This window comes from Panicum virgatum, chromosome 3K, assembly GCF_016808335.1.
Source record: "Panicum virgatum strain AP13 chromosome 3K, P.virgatum_v5, whole genome shotgun sequence".
NCBI classification, from domain to species: Eukaryota; Viridiplantae; Streptophyta; class Magnoliopsida; order Poales; family Poaceae; genus Panicum; species Panicum virgatum.
Window position 1 is genome coordinate 44851644 of NC_053138.1, and position 20325 is coordinate 44871968.

General features: G+C 44.6%; 1 protein-coding gene and 1 non-coding gene across 2 annotated transcripts; both read left to right on the top strand.

Annotated features, from left to right (window-relative positions):
• Positions 1-1060: 1060 nt before the first annotated feature.
• Positions 1061-1167, top strand: LOC120701618. The gene has a single exon (XR_005686183.1). It is a non-coding gene; the product is annotated as a small nucleolar RNA R71 (small nucleolar RNA).
• Positions 1168-10526: 9359 nt separating this feature from the next.
• Positions 10527-18036, top strand: LOC120699307 (ABC transporter G family member 1-like). Its single transcript, XM_039983265.1, has 8 exons — positions 10527-11109; positions 14648-14727; positions 14954-15418; positions 16060-16146; positions 16217-16345; positions 16484-16675; positions 16764-16850; positions 17202-18036. Exons 1-8 carry the CDS (start codon positions 10623-10625, stop codon positions 17829-17831), a joined length of 2157 nt encoding a protein of 718 aa, XP_039839199.1. The 5' UTR covers positions 10527-10622; the 3' UTR covers positions 17832-18036.
• Positions 18037-20325: the final 2289 nt, after the last annotated feature.

Here is a 20325-nt window from a genome sequence, read left to right on the forward strand (position 1 = left end):
TACGAAGACATGTTCGGCTATCCCTTCGGGATACCAAACTGTCGAATCTGCAAGTTGTACGAGCATAGTTGTGGGGGAAAGAGCAGGATAATCAAGTTCTTCATATATTACCTTGGGCATTATGTTCACGCTTGCCCCCAGATAGCATAGACATTGCTCAAAGTGTTTGACGTAGATCGAGCAGTTGATCATGGGGACCCCTGGATCCTTTTGCACTGCTGCCACCATGCCATCCCAAACGTCGTTCCTGGGGGGATTGTACCTTCCTGCATGGTTAGTGCGTGGGGCCTGCCGGGGAAGGTTGCCCCACCCAGTAGACACCATGTTTGCGGTTTCAACGGGAGATTCGGGTTGCCCCGGGATCTTCCCAGACTCAGCAGTAGGTACGACGGCGACAATTTGAGCCAGTTGTATTTCTATCATTTTGTTGAAACTTAATTGATTTTTCAAAGCAGAAGAAAGAGTTTTAACTTTTGTATTTATATTTTCTAAAACTTTATCATTGGTAGCAAGCTTTTTATTTAAAGATTCATTAATTTTAGCTTGGCCAAAGACAAGATCTCTCAAGGAGGGTTGGTTCGAATTGAAATTTGAGTTGAAATTATTACCTCTTCCTTGGAATGGTGGGCGTGCTTGACCCCACCCTTGGCCTCCTTGTGGACGGAACCCGTTGTTGTTGATGTAGGCCGCATCGTCACGGGTCTCGGGGCAGTCATTCCCCGAGTGTCCACCATTACCACAAACCTTGCATGTCAAGTACGAGTTCATGGCTTGGACAGGAACGGACATTTGTTGTTTGTTCCCTTCGTCGAGTTTCTTCAGTAGGAGGTCCATTTTGGCGACAAGCATATCCGTCTCCTTGACGGTATGCATTCCACCCTTGGTTCGGGGCTAGGAACGCGCCTCATTCCAGCCCTGGTTGGAGACCATCTTCTCGATCAATGCCTTGGCCTTGGCAATGGTGAGATCAAGATAGGCTCCTCCAGCAACAGCGTCCAAGTGGGATCTTGATGTAGTCGTTAGCCCGTTGTAGAAGCTTTGGAGTACGAGCCACTCGTCCATCCCATGATGAGGATAGGCGAGTATGTACTCTTGGAGTCTCTCCCAAGCTTCTGGGATGGATACCATCCCTGTCTGCTGGAAACTTGAAATTCTTCCCCGCAAGGTATTTGTTTTGCCCAGCGAGAAAAATTTGGCGAGGAACGCCGCGGAACATTTGTCCCACGTGCTGACAGTTTCCTTGTTCTGATAAAACCATTGTTTCGCCTTCCCCAAGAGGGAGAAAGGAAACAAGGAAAGCCTAATGATGTCAGTCGTAACACCCCGTATGGTTACGGTCTTGCAGAGCTCCAGAAAGTTCTAGAGCTGGGCGTTGGCGTCCTCATTTGGCTTGCCACAGAATGGGCTAGCCTGCACCATGTTTGTGAGGCCGGACTTCAGCTCGATGTTCATGTCCCTAACATCAGCGTTGGGTCCAGTCGCCACATTGGCGGCTGAAAGGACAGAAAAGTCACGGAGAGTCTTCTCAGCCATGGGTTCGGTTGTTGTTGCTGGTGCCTGGAAAGCTGGCTCGCTTGTCGACAACGAGAGCTGAGGAAGGACGACGTGAGGTCGGACCCTTCTCATGTGCTTCTCGGGATTTTGAACAAAGTTTGTCGGCAAAGAAAAACTAGTCATACACTACCCTATTTTTATCCAATTAGGAGAAAACAAAAGATAATATTAGCCTCTATAAGCAGTAGCTACCTCTTATTCACAATGCCATGTTTATGCATTAGCAAAATCTTTACACCTAGTGCCATCCCCGGCAACGGCACCAAAAATGCTTGTTGGCATTTCTTAGCGCAATCACTAGGAATGGTTAGTTCCCAGCAACGGTGCCAAGTAAACACCGGGACAGCCGCCCCATAGCGGTGATGCCATGGGATGGCGTGCGGTATGTCTTAACGATTACAGAAGGATCCGCAAGCGCACGGATATACCGTTATAGCATTTCACCCAGAAGTATTCAGGGTATCATTATTTACATTTTCCCAAGGGATGGCTATGGTGTGTAAAGATGTTTACTAGATACATAACCATAACAATTATGAGATAAGGTGTAAACTGCTAATCATACAAGGGTAAGTGATAATAAAGATAATCGAGGGTAATGTGACACACACAAGATCAGCCAACTCTCATGAATAAAGAATAAACAAATACACCTAAGGTTAGTGGGAGCATAGGCAAACATGATCCTAGTATACTATTTATGTTAGCAGAGAAGTTATGTTAGTCACATGCTTAGAGATGCAGGTGCCGGGAAATTAGGGACATCGGGGAGAATGACCCGTACTAGAGAACATCCAGTCCATTTCATCTTTGCATGAACTCCTACACGATACCCGAACGTCGAGGAGTACGCTAACCGAGAAGAAGCTTCCCGGTGAACCGACAGGGTTGTCACCACCTGCGGTCTACCCCAGTCACACCGTGGAGCACCATCATATCCGAGGGATCCTGCGTACCCGGGCACCATGCCCGCATACGAGGTCACTACCCTAGTGCCCCTGGGTCCCCCACTCTTCTGATGGATAGGTAAAACGCTAAGGCAAGCCCAAAAGCACAACGAACCGATATCCTTACCCAGATCATCTGGTCTAAGCAGGCAACTAATACAACTTGAATAAGAATAGAACTTAGCTAGGCAGACTAAGAACATAGCAAGATAACCAAGAATGAGCTCTTTATGAATAGCATAACGAGAGTCGGAATATAAAGCCATACCAGAGGCCGAGGATTGCTCGCCGACCCCAAGACGACCGGATTCCCTAAGGAATTGAAGTACTAGCCTAGCTCCACTATGCTAAGGAGTACAAGTCACAATGAGAGTGTGAGAGAGAGGCTTCTCCAAGTGGTGTGTGTTGAGTGTGTGGTGAGAGGCCCTTCTTATATTGCTTGAGGTCGGTTCCCGCCATCTCCCCATTTGGAAACATGTCAAACCGCCTTTAGGAGGATCAGATCCATCTTCCCGCCAAAATGCACCTGGACAGGACTCGAGGGGGGGGGGCTTCGGCCAACTAGGGGTTCGGCCGGCCCCACCTTGCCGCCTCTGGCCACCGTCCTTCTCTGGGAGACTACCTGGTGGGCCCTGATGTCAGATAGTCAGTGCCGGGGCTTGGTTGGTCGGTTTGGTCTGTCAGGTGGGCCTCTTTAGCTCTTGCTACACAGGACGTGATATTCTGTGACTTCGCCTGCGCATTCTTCGTGTTTTCTTCTTATTCCGGACTTGTGCTCCTGAAATCAATAATTCTCCAAAACAACTATGGAGCTAGGTTAGTGATACAAATATGTGAATAAGAGGCATGGTTTTCCTTCTCTTGTGAGTATAGTTGACGGTCATATTTTGCACTTAACGACCGTCAACAACCCCGAGGAGGGAGAGTAGGACTCCAATGAGGAGGACTGAGCTTCATTGAAGCTTTTTGTTTTTTGAGCAAGAGCTTCATTGAAGCTTGGGCGGGGATCACACCACCAGGTAAGTCGTCACACCCGTCCGTCCTTCCAGCAGCCATACCAGTTCCAAATAAAGATTGAATAATAATAATAATAATAATAATAATAATAATAATAATAATAATTTAGTAACAAAAATTCCAAAAACCTTAAAAACATTTTCATGATTTCAATAAAATTAGTATGAATGGAAATCCGTGTAAGCTCTTGCTTTGGAAATGATAAATAGCTGCTCTATTCATGCCTCTTATGTGCTTCATATATAACTTTTTACTCTTCTAGTACCTGAACTAGTTGGCACATAATAGTTCCACTGAAATGTGGATGTATGGGAGCATGAGTTTAATTTTCAAAGTCTAAGTTGTTGCGGGATTCGAGATAGCCCAAACCGGATTTAAAACTGCTTGCTCTAGTAGGGAACCTCTCAGAACTCTTTTGAAAAATTTATCATGATAAAGGTTCCCCCCTTGGTTTAGATGACCTACCTAGAGCTTTACATGTTTCATGAACCTCTATGAGCTATCTTGTGTTACATTGAGATTTGTCGAATGGTGTGTCCGCTCAGGGAATGGTACTTGCCATCTACCGATCTTTTTCCTTTGCGCACCCATTGTTTGCTAGCCTCAAAATGTCTGGTATGTCAGTTACCTACTCCGGGTATTGACATCCACCTTCGCTAGACATAATGCCCCCACAATCACAAACCCAAAATCTCCACAGTGTGCCCATTCATCCCAAAAAGGTCTTACCATCCCAAAACTCCAAAGAAATTCAATGTCCTACCTGCAGAAGAGTATGGAGTTATCTTCTCTAAAAAAATGTTGAGAAAGAGAAAAAGAAATTACATACCGCATTCCTAAAAGAGTTGCAAAATATGGAGTTCAAATAAAAAGATCAAATTCCATCCATGTGTGAGTTCATTTTCTTCCTCTCCCCTGGACATTTTATTCCATAAGATCAGAATTTGGCTAAGTACTGAATCTCTACGGATCACTCTTCGGCTCAGCAATACAGATAACTAAGGTACCAAAGTTCTTCCTACCCATAAACTCCACATATCAGCCTTAGAATAGGAAGAAGATGGTCAAAAACTCCGACCATGAGTGAGGATCATACACCTTGAGTGACTTGAGAGTACCATTGGGGAATATGAATCGCTCTTGAAAGAAAAACTTGCAAAATTCCGAGCTAGGAACCTGAACATGCAACAGAAAATATTCTGGTGAAGGTTGTTCAGTCCTTCAACAGCTCAAGACCGAGGGATGAAAAATGAATACGCCCCATCCTCCAGAACCTTAGGTATGAGACAACATATTCACAGTACATATGGGAAGAGTAATATGTTGTGCACAAGGTACCTACAGAGTGCGAACATTGACGCAACTCCTGATCCACCGAGCCTCAGTTTAAGCTTTGCTCGAGGACGAGAAAAAGTTTAAGCTTGGGGGGGTGTTGACTGTTGGCGCCTACCAGCGTCACCACCGGGAAACAGCGATGACGCCCGCAAACGCCAATTGGGGTGGTAGGTATTTCATGAACCACGAATAAATCCACAAGCGTACGGAATACCGCTGTAGCATTTTACCCGGGAGTATACTGGGGTGTCATTTATATTTCCGCAGGGAAGGCGGTGAGTGAAGAGATATAGACTAGTTGATAAACTTTATCTAGATTGGATATTCGAATGCATAAATAGGGGTAAGATATATAACATGGTAGAGGCAGTGTGACACACACACAACTATACCCTCAAGGTAAATAAAAGAAAAGAAGATGCTATAGGCCGGGAGCAAGGTAGAAGTTAGAGCTCGAGTCAACTGTGCTAGGCTAGCTATATATACTATCTTATGGTTAGATCGTCAGAGATTAAACTACACAACAGGGAGACCGCTATCGATGTAACGAGAGAATCTCGTACACCCCGGTGGCTTTATGCACCTCCTACCGCCCCATACCGAACGTGGAGGATTACTAGGCCTCGAACAGGGCTGTCACCACCTGCCGGCTACCTCTACAAATTGTGGGTATAGTTGACATCCAGCAACTCTTAGCTAATCTAGACACCATGTCTACACTAATAAGCGATACTCTAGCATCCCGCGCGGAGCTCCCACCCTCCGGATGGACAGACATCACAGTAGAGCAAACATACGAATACTGGAGCAGTTGATAGAGTTCTAAGGCTGATATGTTAACCATCGCAAGCACAGGACGATCATGCAATGTAAGCATCGAATGATAACGCAACCTGATCAAGAAGTATATATATGATAACTCAGAACATACTTCGAGCAGATATCGGTAACCATAGTCTAATTCTATTACAAACAACCGAATATCACAAAAGAGAGATAGAGATGAACCTATACCAGAACTCTCGAGCAACTCCGGCGACTCGATGACTACTAAACTTCTCATAAACTCCACGAAGCCTATAGACTACACGAGATGGGCAAGAGAAGAGAGGTGAGTGTGGTGTGTGTGTGTGTGTGTGTGTGTGTGTGTGTGTGTGTGTGTGTGTGTGTGTGTGTGTGTGTGTGTGTGTGTGTGTGTGTGTGTGTGTGTGTGTGTCATTCTCTAACACCCCCTCCCCCTTGTATTTATAGCAGGGAGCCACGGGGTTTCTGCAGCTGGTCCTCGGTGAACCGCCGTTGGGAGCCAATGCCAAGCCTCCACGTGGCTGGTTGAGGCGGTGGGGCCCATTGGCCTGGTAGGCCGACCAGTGCCAACCGCCCCCAACCGCCAGGGGCTGGGCTGTCCTGGGCCTCCTCTTGTCTGATCATCGGGGCTTGCCTTGTCTTTACTGGACCAACCGCCCCCAACCGCCAGTGGTTCTTGGGCTACACTTGTCCGTTTGAGCCTGAATCTGTGCTCTGATATTTTCTGTAATTTTATGTCGGGCCAAAGTGTGCTTGCAACCTGCATCTTAGCTCAAAAACATAACTTGCATTTTCTAGAAGGTGAAGTATGGTTTAGGGACTTTATTGGATAAAGATGCATGTAAGAAATGCAAACTCTCATGATTTTCTGATCAAGTTGACGCCTGTAAATGGTCGTTAGTGAGCGTCAACAAGATGGCCATTATTTCACATTTTGGCCGTTAACTTCTCAAAATAAATTGAGCTTTACACTATGTTACATTCATATTTTATTTATTTCTAATGACTTCCATAATTTTTGGATGAGTTTTGATTTCAGGAGAATATGTACCAAAAATGGACGACATTGGCACAAACCCAGGCCGACCGGCCTCACCTAGGCCAGCCAGCCGACCTGGCACCCCAAAGAACATCGCCACTTCTTCGATCCAGGGGCAATGTGACACAAGTACAAAGCCTCTAAGTCGAGGGTTGGACGTCGGTTTGATCAAATGGACTGAAAGGCTTGCACATGGATCAAAGGACCCACAACTCAGTGCAAACTCGTGTCCAAGTCAGCAATCCAACACCCAGGGATGATCACAAGCGTACAAGTGTAATGTCAGCGCAATGGAGGGCCGAGAGGAGCCAGAGTGAGGCCAGCAGACCTGGCTTTGTCTGCGTCGAGGCTAAGCAAGTGATCACCGACTCCAGGAGGAAATCCAAGACGTCTAGAAGAAGGTCGGTGCTAGATGGCATGACCCCTAGGCTGGCTGACCTAGGGAAGGCGGCCGGTCCCACCTGGCAGCCTCCTACATCCCGGCTTCGCGTGGAGGTTACGTGCACCGACTTCAACTGCTTACAATCGACGCCACGTGCTTCACCTGCCCAGAGCCGACCTTGGAAGGCTATAAATAGAGCACCCATCCTCACTTGTGAACACACACCATTGGAGCTCATTCTCTCTTCACTTTCTAGAGTAGGTTAGTAGTTAGGGAGTTAGATTCGAGTCGAGCTTGTTCAGGATTTCAGAATCGTCGGAAGTCTGGTATGGCTCTTGTATCTTTCTTTTGATTTTATCAATATAAGTTATCTTCTTTATTTATCTGAGTCAGCTTTACTTTCCGTATTATTTTACCTTCTCAAGTCTGAGTGTTCAGCTTAAGCGCGAAAGTAAGTTTTACCTTTAGTTTAGGCTAAGTTACCTTTCTAGTGTTCGGGATCTTATCTTACGGATTTTCTTGCCCGAACTAGGGAACTCAAGTTAGTTCTCTAGGTTGAGGGGGATTTCTCTCGAAGGCCTCGAGTGAAATCCTAACACAGAGTATGGACATGGTGTCTGAGCTCAATGTTATAGCTAGAAAGTGTGTTTCACCCCTACAGAACCGTTGTGGTAGGCGGCAGGTGGTGACAGCCATGTTCATCCCTCGTAGTCCACCACGTTTGGGTGTTTTCATAGCAGTAGTTGAAGGTTGCCATTGGACTCCCCTCCCATCCCTTTCTGAAGTCCTTCCCCTTTCAACCGCCGAAGTAAGCTCTAGGTTCCCGAAGATTAGCTAGGTGCTTAGTCTGATCTAGATAGGCTAGCTCGATAGTTCAGAAGTGTATCAGGTGTCTTATCTCGCTCGTTGTCCTCCCATCTGCTACCTCTCTAAGGAGTTGAGCCTCCGTGTGTCACTCGGTCATTGATTAGCTATTTATCTTACATACCTATCTGGCTTACCCCCATCAAGTTAGTCGGTTGATTAAGCTAGTACGTTTATCATTCGATTTACGATACTCTTTACCATGGTGCTTCTCTAAGAAAAATTACAATACCCTGGAATACTCCAAGGTGAAGTGCTACAATAGTGATGTAAGTGGTGATTCTATTGGGCATAAGAAACGCCAACAATTTACACAGCTCAGCTTCCGTCATCTCATTTTCTTCTGCCCACCTCCGAGAGCTTTTCAAAGCGCCTCGGTTAATCAGGTTTTGTAGTAGTGCACTTACATCGCAGATCATGTCTTCAACATTATCGACCAAGGCATCAAACCGGTCATCATTGCACTCCAAAATGCACTCGTCATTGATGTCATCATAAGCTTAAGCGTCATCATCGTTGCCTTCTTCCCCATCCTGATCACTATCCTGCATTTCTCTGTGCCCTTATTAATGATCGGCGACCCATTCCCCCCTTTGGCTAGGCCCTTCCTCTCCGTTCTTATTCCAACAAGTGCAATTTGGTACAAATCCACGAACGATCAAGTGCGCATATACTACATCAAAGTCAGATAATTTCTTTTTATTTCTACAATCGAGGCACATAAAGTAGATTGTTGTTTTAGACCTCGCTTACATATTAGCCCTGGCAATCTCCATGAAAGACTTCAACCATCTCAAGTGTTGCAGACAACAATGGCTAGGAAGGCCCATATAACTTTTATCCTCCATCTACATCCACAAGAACACAAGATATTTCAACAATTAATTGAAGAGGGGAGGGAGGAGGGGAAGGAGAGGGAATGGGGGAGAAAAGAGAAGGAAGAGGGGAACAATTTGGAGCTCTAACCTTGCACGACCTCAAAATCGCTCAACATGGCCGCCGCCGCCCCAAAGCCGCTGCCTACTGGCAACTACCTGCCCGAGCAGTGGCTGCCAGAGGGAAATATTAGGTCAGGCTCAAAGGTGACAGGCATCAATTAGACCTGTCACCTGTGTACCCAATAAAGGTGACGAGCTGCACGAAAAGCCGTCACCTATATAACTATGAGGGCAAGGCCCGTCACCTATAACATGAATACAGGTGACCACCTTCGTATACCACCCGTAACCTGTAAGGAGACGGACTTCATGAGACGTATCACCTTTGCTCCGCCAAAGGTGATGGGCCACTTTTTGCCGGGGCCCTTAGGAGAATAAAAGGTGACGCGCTTCATTTGCGCGTGTTACCATTCTGTACTGGTGACACGTGACAAAGATGTGTCACCTTTGTGCACGTCATTAGAAGGCGGTTCTCACATAGTGTTTCTTAAAAAAACATTTCTCCATTAGAAAAAAACTACATATATATACGGCAAGAATTTGTGTTTTTATTCATAAGCAGATACTCCCTCCATTCACTTTTGATAGCTATATTTCAAAAATTTAAATGTTCAAAAATAATAGTTATATTTACTATTGGCATGAGTTATGGTAATAAATAGCACTAATTACAAAGAGTTCCTAGTTAAAACATTAGAGGACCAATAACAAAATCTGTTGCATTTATAAGAGTGATAAGCACACTTGTGGTGCACTTGGTCATTGTGCCATATGGAAACATATCAATCAAAACTGAATGGAGAGAGTATGTCTCTGCTAGCTCAGGCCAGTCTCAGTGGGGATTTCATGGAGAGTTTCATGACATTAACTATCATCAATTTTGCTGACGTGCCAAGAAGAGAGAAGGTTGGAGTTTCATGAGATGTGAGGAGAGTTTCATTACTATGAAACTCATCTGGCACGATTATCTAGTTTCCAATCTAGATATTTGTGCTCATAAAACTCCCACTGAGACTGCCCTCACATATTCAAAATAGTCTGCCAATGCAAGTAATTATTAAGGTGAGTGGGACAGGACAAGCTAGCTCCCTGACCAAAGCTACACTAACCCAAGGTCAGCACGCTACTGGCCCATACTACTACTGTACGTGGACCTGGTTCTTCGGGCGCAGGAACAGAAAATATAAAGTTGCGTCCGGCCGGAATCATCCCACGAATCAGTTACGACGTTCCGGCGGTGTCCTCCCTTTGCGTCGCGTTCACCACCACCAAGATGTCACGGGAGACCGGCCGGGCCAGCCAGCCGGCGTACTAATCCCATGGTCCATGGATGATGATGGAGAGGTGCGCGCATCGTCACCAGCGATCCCCGTCCAGATTCTGACCGGTTTAATGCGCGCACGCTACGACCCCCTGCTAACAAGTAACAACCAACACCTCTTGTTGACCCCTCCATTGTCGCTCGAGGACCGTGTGAAGAACTGAAGACACATCCTCTTCGTACGGCGTCGTTATCGTATGATTTTTTTTCTTCTTTTTTGCTGCGGTTTTCCGTGATCGAGCTAGGAGCAGCTAAGCATCGTCGTCTCCTACGTGTCGCCTGTTCCACGCCCGCCTATTAAACCGCGCCAGGCCAAGGCCGGTAGCGGTAGCAGTCTCTCTTTCTTGGGCAGTGGGATCGGAGGGGAACAGCTCGACTCGTCGCCTAGCTCGTCGGCAAGCACCAAGAGGAAGAGCTTGCCATGGCGGCCACGTCGCCGCTGCCGCGGTGGGCGCCGACGCCGAGCCCGTCGCGGCCGCTCTGGCGCTGGGGCGGCGGCACGCCCGACGCCGAGGGCCAGGCGGCCGCTGTCCGCGGCGGCGGCTGGTCGCTCGGGAGCGCCTTCGCGTGGGCTACGGGCGGCGCCCGGCACCGTGGTGGCGGCGCGGCGTCGAACGGATCGGCGGCAGGAGCGCCAGCACCGCCCGGCGACGGCATCGTCTGCGTCCCCGGCTCGGGGTGCGAGCTGATGCCGCCGGCGTCGCCGGCGCCGGGCGCGCGCGAAGCCGACGACCCCACGGTGTTCCTGACGTGGGAGGACGTGCGCGTGACGGTGGCGGGCGGCGCCCACGGCGCGCCGCCGGTGGAGATCCTGGACGGGGTGAGCGGGCACTCGCGGCCCGGGGAGGTGCTGGCCATCATGGGCCCGTCCGGGTGCGGCAAGACCACGCTCCTCGACACCCTCGCAGGTCCGTTCGTAGGCAGGGTTAAACCGGATTCGGTACCGGTATACCGGTTCGGTTTGGTCGGAAATCAGTTTAAACTAGTTGAATTCAAAAGCCGCAGTGCAACCGGTTCGGAACGGCTTACCGATCGGTTTGACCGGTTTACCAGCCGGTTTGGCCGGTTTACCAGTCGGTTTGACTGGTAACCAGCCAAATTCAATTTTTTTTGTTTAAATTTAAATGCCTGCAAAGTATACTAAATAAATATTTGTATAACATATTTTAGCCTAAATGAACCCTTCAACCCTCTTTTGTACTATTTTTACATTATATTTGCATACTTTTGTATGCATGTTTTTTTTGTTTAACTTCAAATCCTCGCAAACTATACTAAATGAATGAATTTTAAAAAAAATGACACCATTAGATTTGTCGCACCTTGAAGTATTTTTAAAAAAATTTTGAGAATTTTTCATTTTTTAATTCAAGTTTAAATTTTGAATTTGGGCCGGTTTGGTACCGGCCCAAACCGAAACCGGGCTGGACCGGTTACCAGTCAAACCGGACCGGTTACCACCGGTTTGGTGAACCCTGTTGGTACGTCGATCTCTCCGCCTCACATCCATGCAATTAGCTAGCCCCCATGCGTTAACGGTGCTGGTAGAACAAATAAACAAGAAACAACCCTATTAACAAATATATGTGTTGCCTACGATGAGAGGGAATTAGTAGTGTGTCGATTATTGTCACGGGAATAAGTTGCATGACTGGGTCAGGTGCAGATCCATCAAGGGGCCAAACCCATCACATACATGTAAACAATTTGTGTACTTAATTCTATTATCTGTTCATTCTGATACTTAGGACAAATAAATTAGTTCATTTTCAAAATAATCATCTTGTCTTAATTAAGCGTCCAGTAATAATCAACGAAAGATGCCGCATATATCTGATGCCCTACGTGAAGTACAATTCGGTACAAGGAGTACCTTGTTAGTGTTTTGTGTGGTGTTACCAAAATGACCTTTTAGTATAGCGACTGGTGTTACTATCCGTCTCTCGGCAGTAAAAGATCCCCAGACCTACTTCAAAAAGAAAAAAAAAAGATCCCCAGACCTACCATCCACCTTAAATATACCGATATGAATTGGCATAGTACCAGGTCAAACTCAATCCGGTATTAATGTGGACGGACCGAAGACTTTTTTTCTAGTAGTGATATCTCATGCCCGAACCTAAAGTAGTAGTGATATCTCATGCCCGAACCTAAAGGAGTACGCTGTTAATGTTCTGCGCGTGGTGCTGCCCTAAGGCTAGGGATGCATGTTATATATCGGGTCATTGGGTGGATCAAAAAATGTTGATAAAATGAATTAGAGTAACACTCTATATAAATAATTTGAAAGAAAAAATGAACTAAAATTGCATGATATCGTAATTAATTAGCTGACCAAAAAAATACTAATGGTACCCACTTGCATTCTTTCTACGGTTGTAAGGCCTCGTTTGCTTTTTCCAATTTAAGTAATAAGTCTCATCACATCGCATGTATAGAACACAAATTAGAAGCACTAAACATAAATTTATAATAAAACTAATTTCATAAGTCGTGATTTAATCATGAGACAAATTTATTAAGCCTAATTAGTCCATAGTTGACCATTAATTGCTACAGTAACCATCAGCTAGTCGTGTATTAATTATATACTTAGTAAATTTGTTTAGAGCTCTAATTGTAATTTATACAATTAATTTTATATTAAAATTGTCATCCGAATATTTGACATAACAACTACTTAAAAAATCAAACCCGGCGTTGGCCGGACTCAGGAGTTGTCATCAATGGCTGTGTTTAGATCCGTAAAATGGTGGTAAAAAGAGTCACATCGGACATTGTAGCACACTGTAGCACTTTTCGTTTGTTTGTGGTAATTGTTGTCTTATCATGACCTAACTAGGCTCAAAAGATTCGTCTCGTTGTGTACATCAAAACTATATAATTAGTTTTTTATTTATCTATATTTAATACTCTATGTATGAGGTAAAATATTTAATGTGATAGATGAATAGTGAAATTTGGAGCGAGAAATTTTGAAACTAAACACAGCCAATATAACCTGCACCCTAGTCAGCTGATACCGACGTGCATGCTCCGCCAAGGATGAGTGCTCCTATCTATGTGTTCACATTTCCATACCGTCCTAGGTGTCGCGGGTTGGGTGCTACGAGTAAAGAGCCTTGTACTTTTGGACAGGGCGTGCGTCACTGGCTCCTCCGTTCAGTTGGCCTTGGAAACTCTTCGCCGTCCTCATTGCAGGATATCCATATATCCATGACGTGGTATAGATTGAGTGGATGGTACAACTTACAAGGCTCTTTACTCGTAGCACCCACCCACGTATGTGATAAACTTACGAAACAAACCCAGATCAAAGTTCGTTCAATTCATTAGATACTTATTTGGACATATGACTCATGCATAATATTCCCGCCAATTGATGGGAAAGTGCACTTGTTTTTTCATTGATAGTAAAAAAAAACTGTTGTTGGCACATAACGTTGCCGATAGCTGTTGTATCTCGAAATGGACCTAGATTAGACTTAGCTTGCCAAGCAAATACTAGTCGTCCCAACCATGCCCGAACCACAACCAGAGGATCAATACTGATGAATACCCAAAACTTAAAAAATACCTTGTAGTTTAGATTGGACAGGATTAATACTCTAGCAACACACATTGCATGCACAATACTAAAAACCTACTCCTTTAGTACGATGATGAGTTGCGTCGATAGTGTTTTCAAGAGACTTTGCAATGGGTAAATTAAAGAAAACAGGAGAGAGAGAGAGACCACGAGGTTGCCAATTTCAGAAATTGCATAAAAATTTCTTGAAACCATCATTTTAATATGATGCATTTTATGGAATCACTGCTGGAGTGCTGGTGACGTGTTAGCCTGCCTGCCTGCCGCCCGAATTAATGGTTCCGCACCAGCTCTCTGCATGGACACCATTAATTCCGGTCGATCCGATACGTCAATCAGTTATCGAGTGCGCCACAGCAGAAATATTCTGCTCCCATCATTTGCAGATTCCAGCTCCCTTCGTACAACTATACTACACACTAGCACGTCACACTGTTGTTCAAGGGCAGTACCATTTCCCCCCGCCCCCCCCCCCCCCCCCCCGGTCTATAATAATGCCGGGCTGGTGGCGGCTATGTGTGTGTCATGATTAGTGCAGGGTCGTTATCTGAACTCTTAAGATTCATTGCAGAACTAATCAAAAGATTGCATTTTTGTTGGACATAAAGAAAAACACAAATAAAACATACAGTAGGCATCCCTGAAAAATCGTGGATAATTTGGAAAAAAATGCAGTAGAAATGGAATTTCAAGAGGGACGCTGTCAGAATTAAAGCTTAATAGAGTTTTAACAATTTGATTTACTATCTCTCCTCTTCTACCATTGGTCAGCTAGCTTTTCAGCAGAAAAATTTAATTTTGACTAATTTTCCCTTTTACTGTATGTAACAATAATTGACATTACTATTTCCTTTCAGGAAGATTAGGGCCAGGCATGAATAAAACAGGGCTGATTTTAATCAATGGCCGTCATGAGAAGCTTGCCTATGGAACCTCAGTAAGAAGGAAAAGAACATCTATTTCGATACACCCGCTACAAATTTTTTTCATAACAATGGTGACTTTTTATGGTCACAAAAAAATAGTAAACCTGTATGAAATAACAACGGTGTTTAAGTTAGACTTCTTTTTACAAACTACAGTGCTTCTAAACTGAAGGTATTATACTCAGTAACCGGACTTACATGTTTAGTATACTAACAACGCAATGCAACTCCCTGAAGGCGTACGTGACCCAAGACAACGTGCTCATGTCGACGCTGTCAGTGCGCGAGGCCGTGTACTACTCGGCGCAGCTGCAGCTGCCGGACACAATGCCGCCGCCGGAGAAGCGGGCGCACGCGGACCGGGTGATCCGGGAGATGGGGCTCGGCGACGCCATGGACACGCGCATCGGCGGGCGGATCACCAAGGGCATCAGCGGCGGGCAGCGTAAGCGGGTGAGCATCTGCATCGAGATGCTCACGCGGCCGCGGCTGCTCTTCCTCGACGAGCCCACCAGCGGGCTCGACAGCGCCGCCTCCTACCACGTCATGAGCCACATCGCTCGGATTGCCGTCCGCGAGGGGATGACGGTTGTCGCCGCCGTGCACCAGCCCAGCGGCGACGTCTTCGAGCTCTTTCACGGGCTCTGCTTGCTCGCCGCCGGCAAGACGGTGTTCTTTGGGACAGTCGCCGATGCCACCGAGGTGCCATTTCTTCCCTCCTTTGATGCTCTAACCTGTTTCCTTCGTGAATTGATCAGTGGCTGATTGGTCTTCCGCATATGCAACATGACCGAGTGTTTTTTTTTTGTTCAAATAGCGGCCAAAAGCTTCTGTTAGAACAGAGCTGCATATTCCACGCTAGCGGCCAGTCAACACAATCTTGGATAAATTTGTACCACTAGGGGAAAAGGGGGTAAACATGTGTGATGAATAGTAAATTAGTAATGTTTTCCAGGTTTTCTTTATTAACGAGGAAAGCGAATTCAGGATCATGATGACGCATAGTCCAAGAGTTTATTAGGAATATATGATTCTCATATTTCAAGTATAAATTGGAATTCTTGCATTACTTCTTCACCTGACACTGAGTTTTCATTGAGGATAATTACGTGGCTTCAAATTTTGGATGTATTTAACAATAGTTTAGCTGTGATAAAAATATCTCATTAATTGTGTAAACTATAATATTTTTTGTCATCATCAATCTATGTTGCCAAAACCATCCATGCTACATCACCCGACTATAAATATGGGGTGGTGAGTTGCTTGGTTAGTGGTTGCTGGAAGCTTCAGAATTGAACTGCAAATTATAAGCAGCTGACTTGAATTGATGCCTTGCACAGTTCTTTACTCTAAACGGCTTTCCATGTCCACACCTGAGAAGCCCATCCGACCACTTCCTGAGAACAATCAATAAAGACTTTGATGAGGTATACCTTCCTATAAATTCTAACTGTACAACGTCACCTGCCATTTTATCTAATATCATGTCATATATAGGAATTTGCGGAGAGTTCTAAAACAAACAGAAAAACAGCAGCTGAAGCAATAGACATTCTGACGACCGCATACAAATCCTCCAGTTATGCAGAAAAAACTACGAACCAAATAGTTGAGATGAAACACATGGTAAGCTGAATTCCTTTTGAAGTCATCTATCCTGTATCATAATTATTCATAAGATGCTTACAGGAATATAAAATGTAATTCAATGCTTACATAAGAAATTAGTACTACTGCTTGTTTTTCTAATATGTTCCATTATAGGATGGAGCTTCATTTAGGAGAAGAGATCAAGCAAGCTTCTCCACAAAGCTCCTTGTGCTCACAAGGAGATCATTCTTGAATATGCATAGGGACATAGGTTACTACTGGATGCGTTTGGCCGTCTATATGGGCATTGGAGTATGTCTTGGCACTATCTTCTACCAAGTCGGCTATAGTTACAGTTCTATCCAGGTAAACAGATGAACACGACTAATGTAGGGCCAGATAGCTGAACAAATGTCTCATATGTATAGAACTGAGAATGGCACCGATTTTGCAGAGTCGATGTGAAGTAATAATGTATACCACTGCACTCTTGACTTTCATGTCCATTGGAGGATTCCCATCTTTTGTAGAGGACGTAAAGGTTGACTCTTCACCCTTCCAAAAGTGGTTTTCTTCCTGAAGATAGTGTTACAAAAAATACCATGAAATAACTTAATGACATTCAGAATATAACCAACACAGAATTAGTTGAGAGTTATCTTTACTCAGAACTAGAAGAAATTCTAGCAAGTTGAGGAACCATGTATATACTATTGGTTCTGTTTTGCAATACGAAATGCTACATTATTCACCCTTTATAGTCTGACTAATCTTTTAAAGTAAAAATGTAACCTCCATCTTTTACAAGTTACTGTGTTATTAGCACATAGTTGTCACTCTCACAATCTTAATTCCGAGCCCACTTTTACCAGATTTCACACGCTTGTTTCAGATATTCAGAAAGGAACGGCTGAGTGGGCATTACGGCGTGTCAGAATTTGTGATCTCAAACACCCTTTCAGCCACTCCATACTTATCTGTCATTGCTGTATTACCCGGCGCAATGCTATACTACCTCACTGGACTAACAAAAGGCGTGGATCACTTCACCTACTTCGTCATCGTCCTTTGCATGTGTTGCCTGCTGGTTGAGAGCTTGATGATGATTATCGCCGCAATTGTTCCGGATTTCCTGATGGGGATCGTCATCGGAGCCGGAGTGCAGGGGGTGATGATGCTCAACGGGGGCTTCTTCCGCCTTCCCAGCGAGCTCCCGAAGCCGATATGGAAGTACCCTTGCTACTACATCTCGTTCCACAAGTACGCCGTGCAAGGATTCTACAAGAACGAGTTCATGGGGCTGACATTCCCAAGTGATCAGCTGATCGAGTCTAATGTCACCATCAGCGGCATTCAGGTCCTGGAGAGCAAGCTGCAGGTGGAGATGGGGTACTCAAAATGGGTAAACCTTGCCATCCTATGCGGTATGATGGTGATATACAGGACCATCTTCTTCGCTATCGTCAAGATCACTGAAACAATCAGACCGAAATTGGGAGGCAAACGAGGATGTGTTAGATAGTTTCCTTCTGTTTAGGTTTCTTTTTCACACTATTGTCCAGTCAGTTTTCTGGCCCAATTATGTTACCCCCCACCGTGCCATCTTAAGATGAAGCGGTGCGTGGTATCTTTATTGTGGGAATAATCAGTAAAAACCACGGCGAAAGGAAATTTGTATAGTCTATCTACCAATAAAATATGGATATGGCACTGACATACAACAATCCGATTTCTTCTTGTGTTTGGCTATAAATACTCTGTTTCTGTGTCTTCAATTTGAACCATCTGGCTGCACCCGTGCCGTGGCTTGGCTCAGCTAGTCAGCTCCTGCGGCTGTCCCACTTGATTTGAACCAGAACCCAATCCCTTTAATTTGGACCCTGTTTAGTTGGTGAAAAGTTGTTGGTTTTGGTACTGTATCATATTTCGATGTTACTTGATAAATAATATTCAATCATGGACTACTTAGGCTTAAAAGATTCATCTCGTGCTAATCAGTTAGACTATGTAATTAGTTATTTTTTCAACTGTATTTAATGCTCCATATATATGTCCGAACATTCGATGTGACGGGTACCGTAAAAAAAATTTGGGAACTAAACAGGGGCTTGGTCTCTAAATTGCGTCGTCGTTTCCTTTTTCCATCGGCAGCAAACAGCACGATTCACCGTAGGCTATATATATATCTGATGTAGATCCTGACAGACAAATAATGATATGAACCAATTGTCGATATTGATACAGAATATATAGAATTTAGACTCAATAGTTAAAGCATACATCGGCTGCAGGTCCGATAAAACATTAGTGTGAGCACATCAACTTATCAAGACTTTGATTACCAAAATCAATCTAGAAGATTGGACATAACCAAGACAGTACGAGATTACTTTTAATAATCTAATCTCAATGAGTTGATAAATCTGTCTAATGTGATGGATATAATAGATCTAGCTAAAGCAGCATTGTGATTGTAGAGATATATCGATAAAATAAAAGATCAGACATAACCAATATATACTCACAACTGAACTGATGCGTCGCATTTCATTAAAGATAGATCTAAAATATCGAGTAGGCAAGAATGTCACATGGGAGTGGTTGCAGGTGGAGGTTGCTTCTCTCATGATGAATCAGGTGGTATTTGGATCCAGAGACTAAACTTTAGTCCCTGTCACATCAAAGAGAATCTTAATATTTAGTAATATTAAATAAAGTCTAATTATAAAAACAAATTGCGAAACTCTGGGGCTAAATTGCGAGACGGATCTAGCGAGGGTAATTAATCTATGATTAGCGGATGGTTACTATAGTATCACTGTAGCAAATCATAGATTAATTACCATCATTAGAATTGTCTCGCGAATTAGCACCTATCTGTGTAAAAAGTTTTATAAATAAATTTTATTTAATATTACTAAATATCAAGATTCTCTTTGATGTGACAGGGTCTAAAAATAAGTCTGTGCAAAACAAACAAGCCCTCAGGCAGATTGTGGTTCTCTCTTCTTCGTCTGATTCTCCTTTTATAGAGCGTGAGGAGCCTTCTAGAGTGGCCTCAATTATGTGCCTTGACTGTTGATGAAACGACCCGAGTTTCCGAAAGGAGAACCCGAATCCCTGTATCATTGTGATAGTCCCTGGATCATTAGCTATCACATACAGAACTCATTTTAATTAGATATCACCGACATACAATGCTGAAAATCATTATATGGTTTAATAATTACATAATCTAGAGGATTGTAATACGAAATTCAGAGTACAAACCTCTTGGGCTAAAGAAAAGCAAACAAAAATGGAAGCGGTAGCTAATCTTCTGGGTACCCTTCGTCTTGATGTCTCTTCTCTAGAGGCAAAACTCGAGTGTAGCAGGAACCATCCTTAGCTTCATTCATCTCCATAGGCTTGGTCTTCAGTCGGATCCTACATCTAGCAGACTATCCCCATGGACGGGATAGATTCACGTCATCATTCGTATGCCAGCTTTTAAGTGGATGCATAAAGATATAAAAGTAGCCAAAGGATAGGCCGGAGTTTCCTATGCAAGCAGCAAGCATATATATGTGTATCCATAACTCCCCGACACAGGCCATTCCGGCACCGATCGACTCACACCTTCGAAAGCCCATCCCAAGTCGGTGCGGGAACTCCCACTCCCTGCACCTCAACTGCTACCCGAGCAGGAAAGTGGTACTAGAGGGAGGTAGAAATCAAGTAACACTAAACTAGATGAAGTAACAAAAGAGTAGGAATGTACATGACCGAGTACGCGGCTATACATATAGTTTTCACCCTACAGGGGTTGTACATCTGTACCCACTCGCCACGACGCCATCCGATCTGTCGACCGACCGACCCCGAGGCACCGATTACTGAGAACGAGACTAACTGCTACGACACCACCCTATTGTCACAGAACCGCCCAAATTAAACCGGCTTAAGTGCGCTAACTATCATTTTAAGTATTAATCAAGCCATCACGCACTTAAAACGGTGTAATCCGGCAGCCTGCT

Coding starts and splice junctions, on each gene's coding strand:
- LOC120699307 (XM_039983265.1), top strand. CDS start 10,623: ATGGCGGCCACGTCGCCGCTGCCGCGGTGGGCGCCGACGCCGAGCCCG. Junction 15,419..16,059: donor CAGTCGCCGATGCCACCGAG/GTGCCATTTCTT, acceptor TGCCTTGCACAG/TTCTTTACTCTAAACGGCTT. Junction 16,147..16,216: donor TCAATAAAGACTTTGATGAG/GTATACCTTCCT, acceptor TGTCATATATAG/GAATTTGCGGAGAGTTCTAA.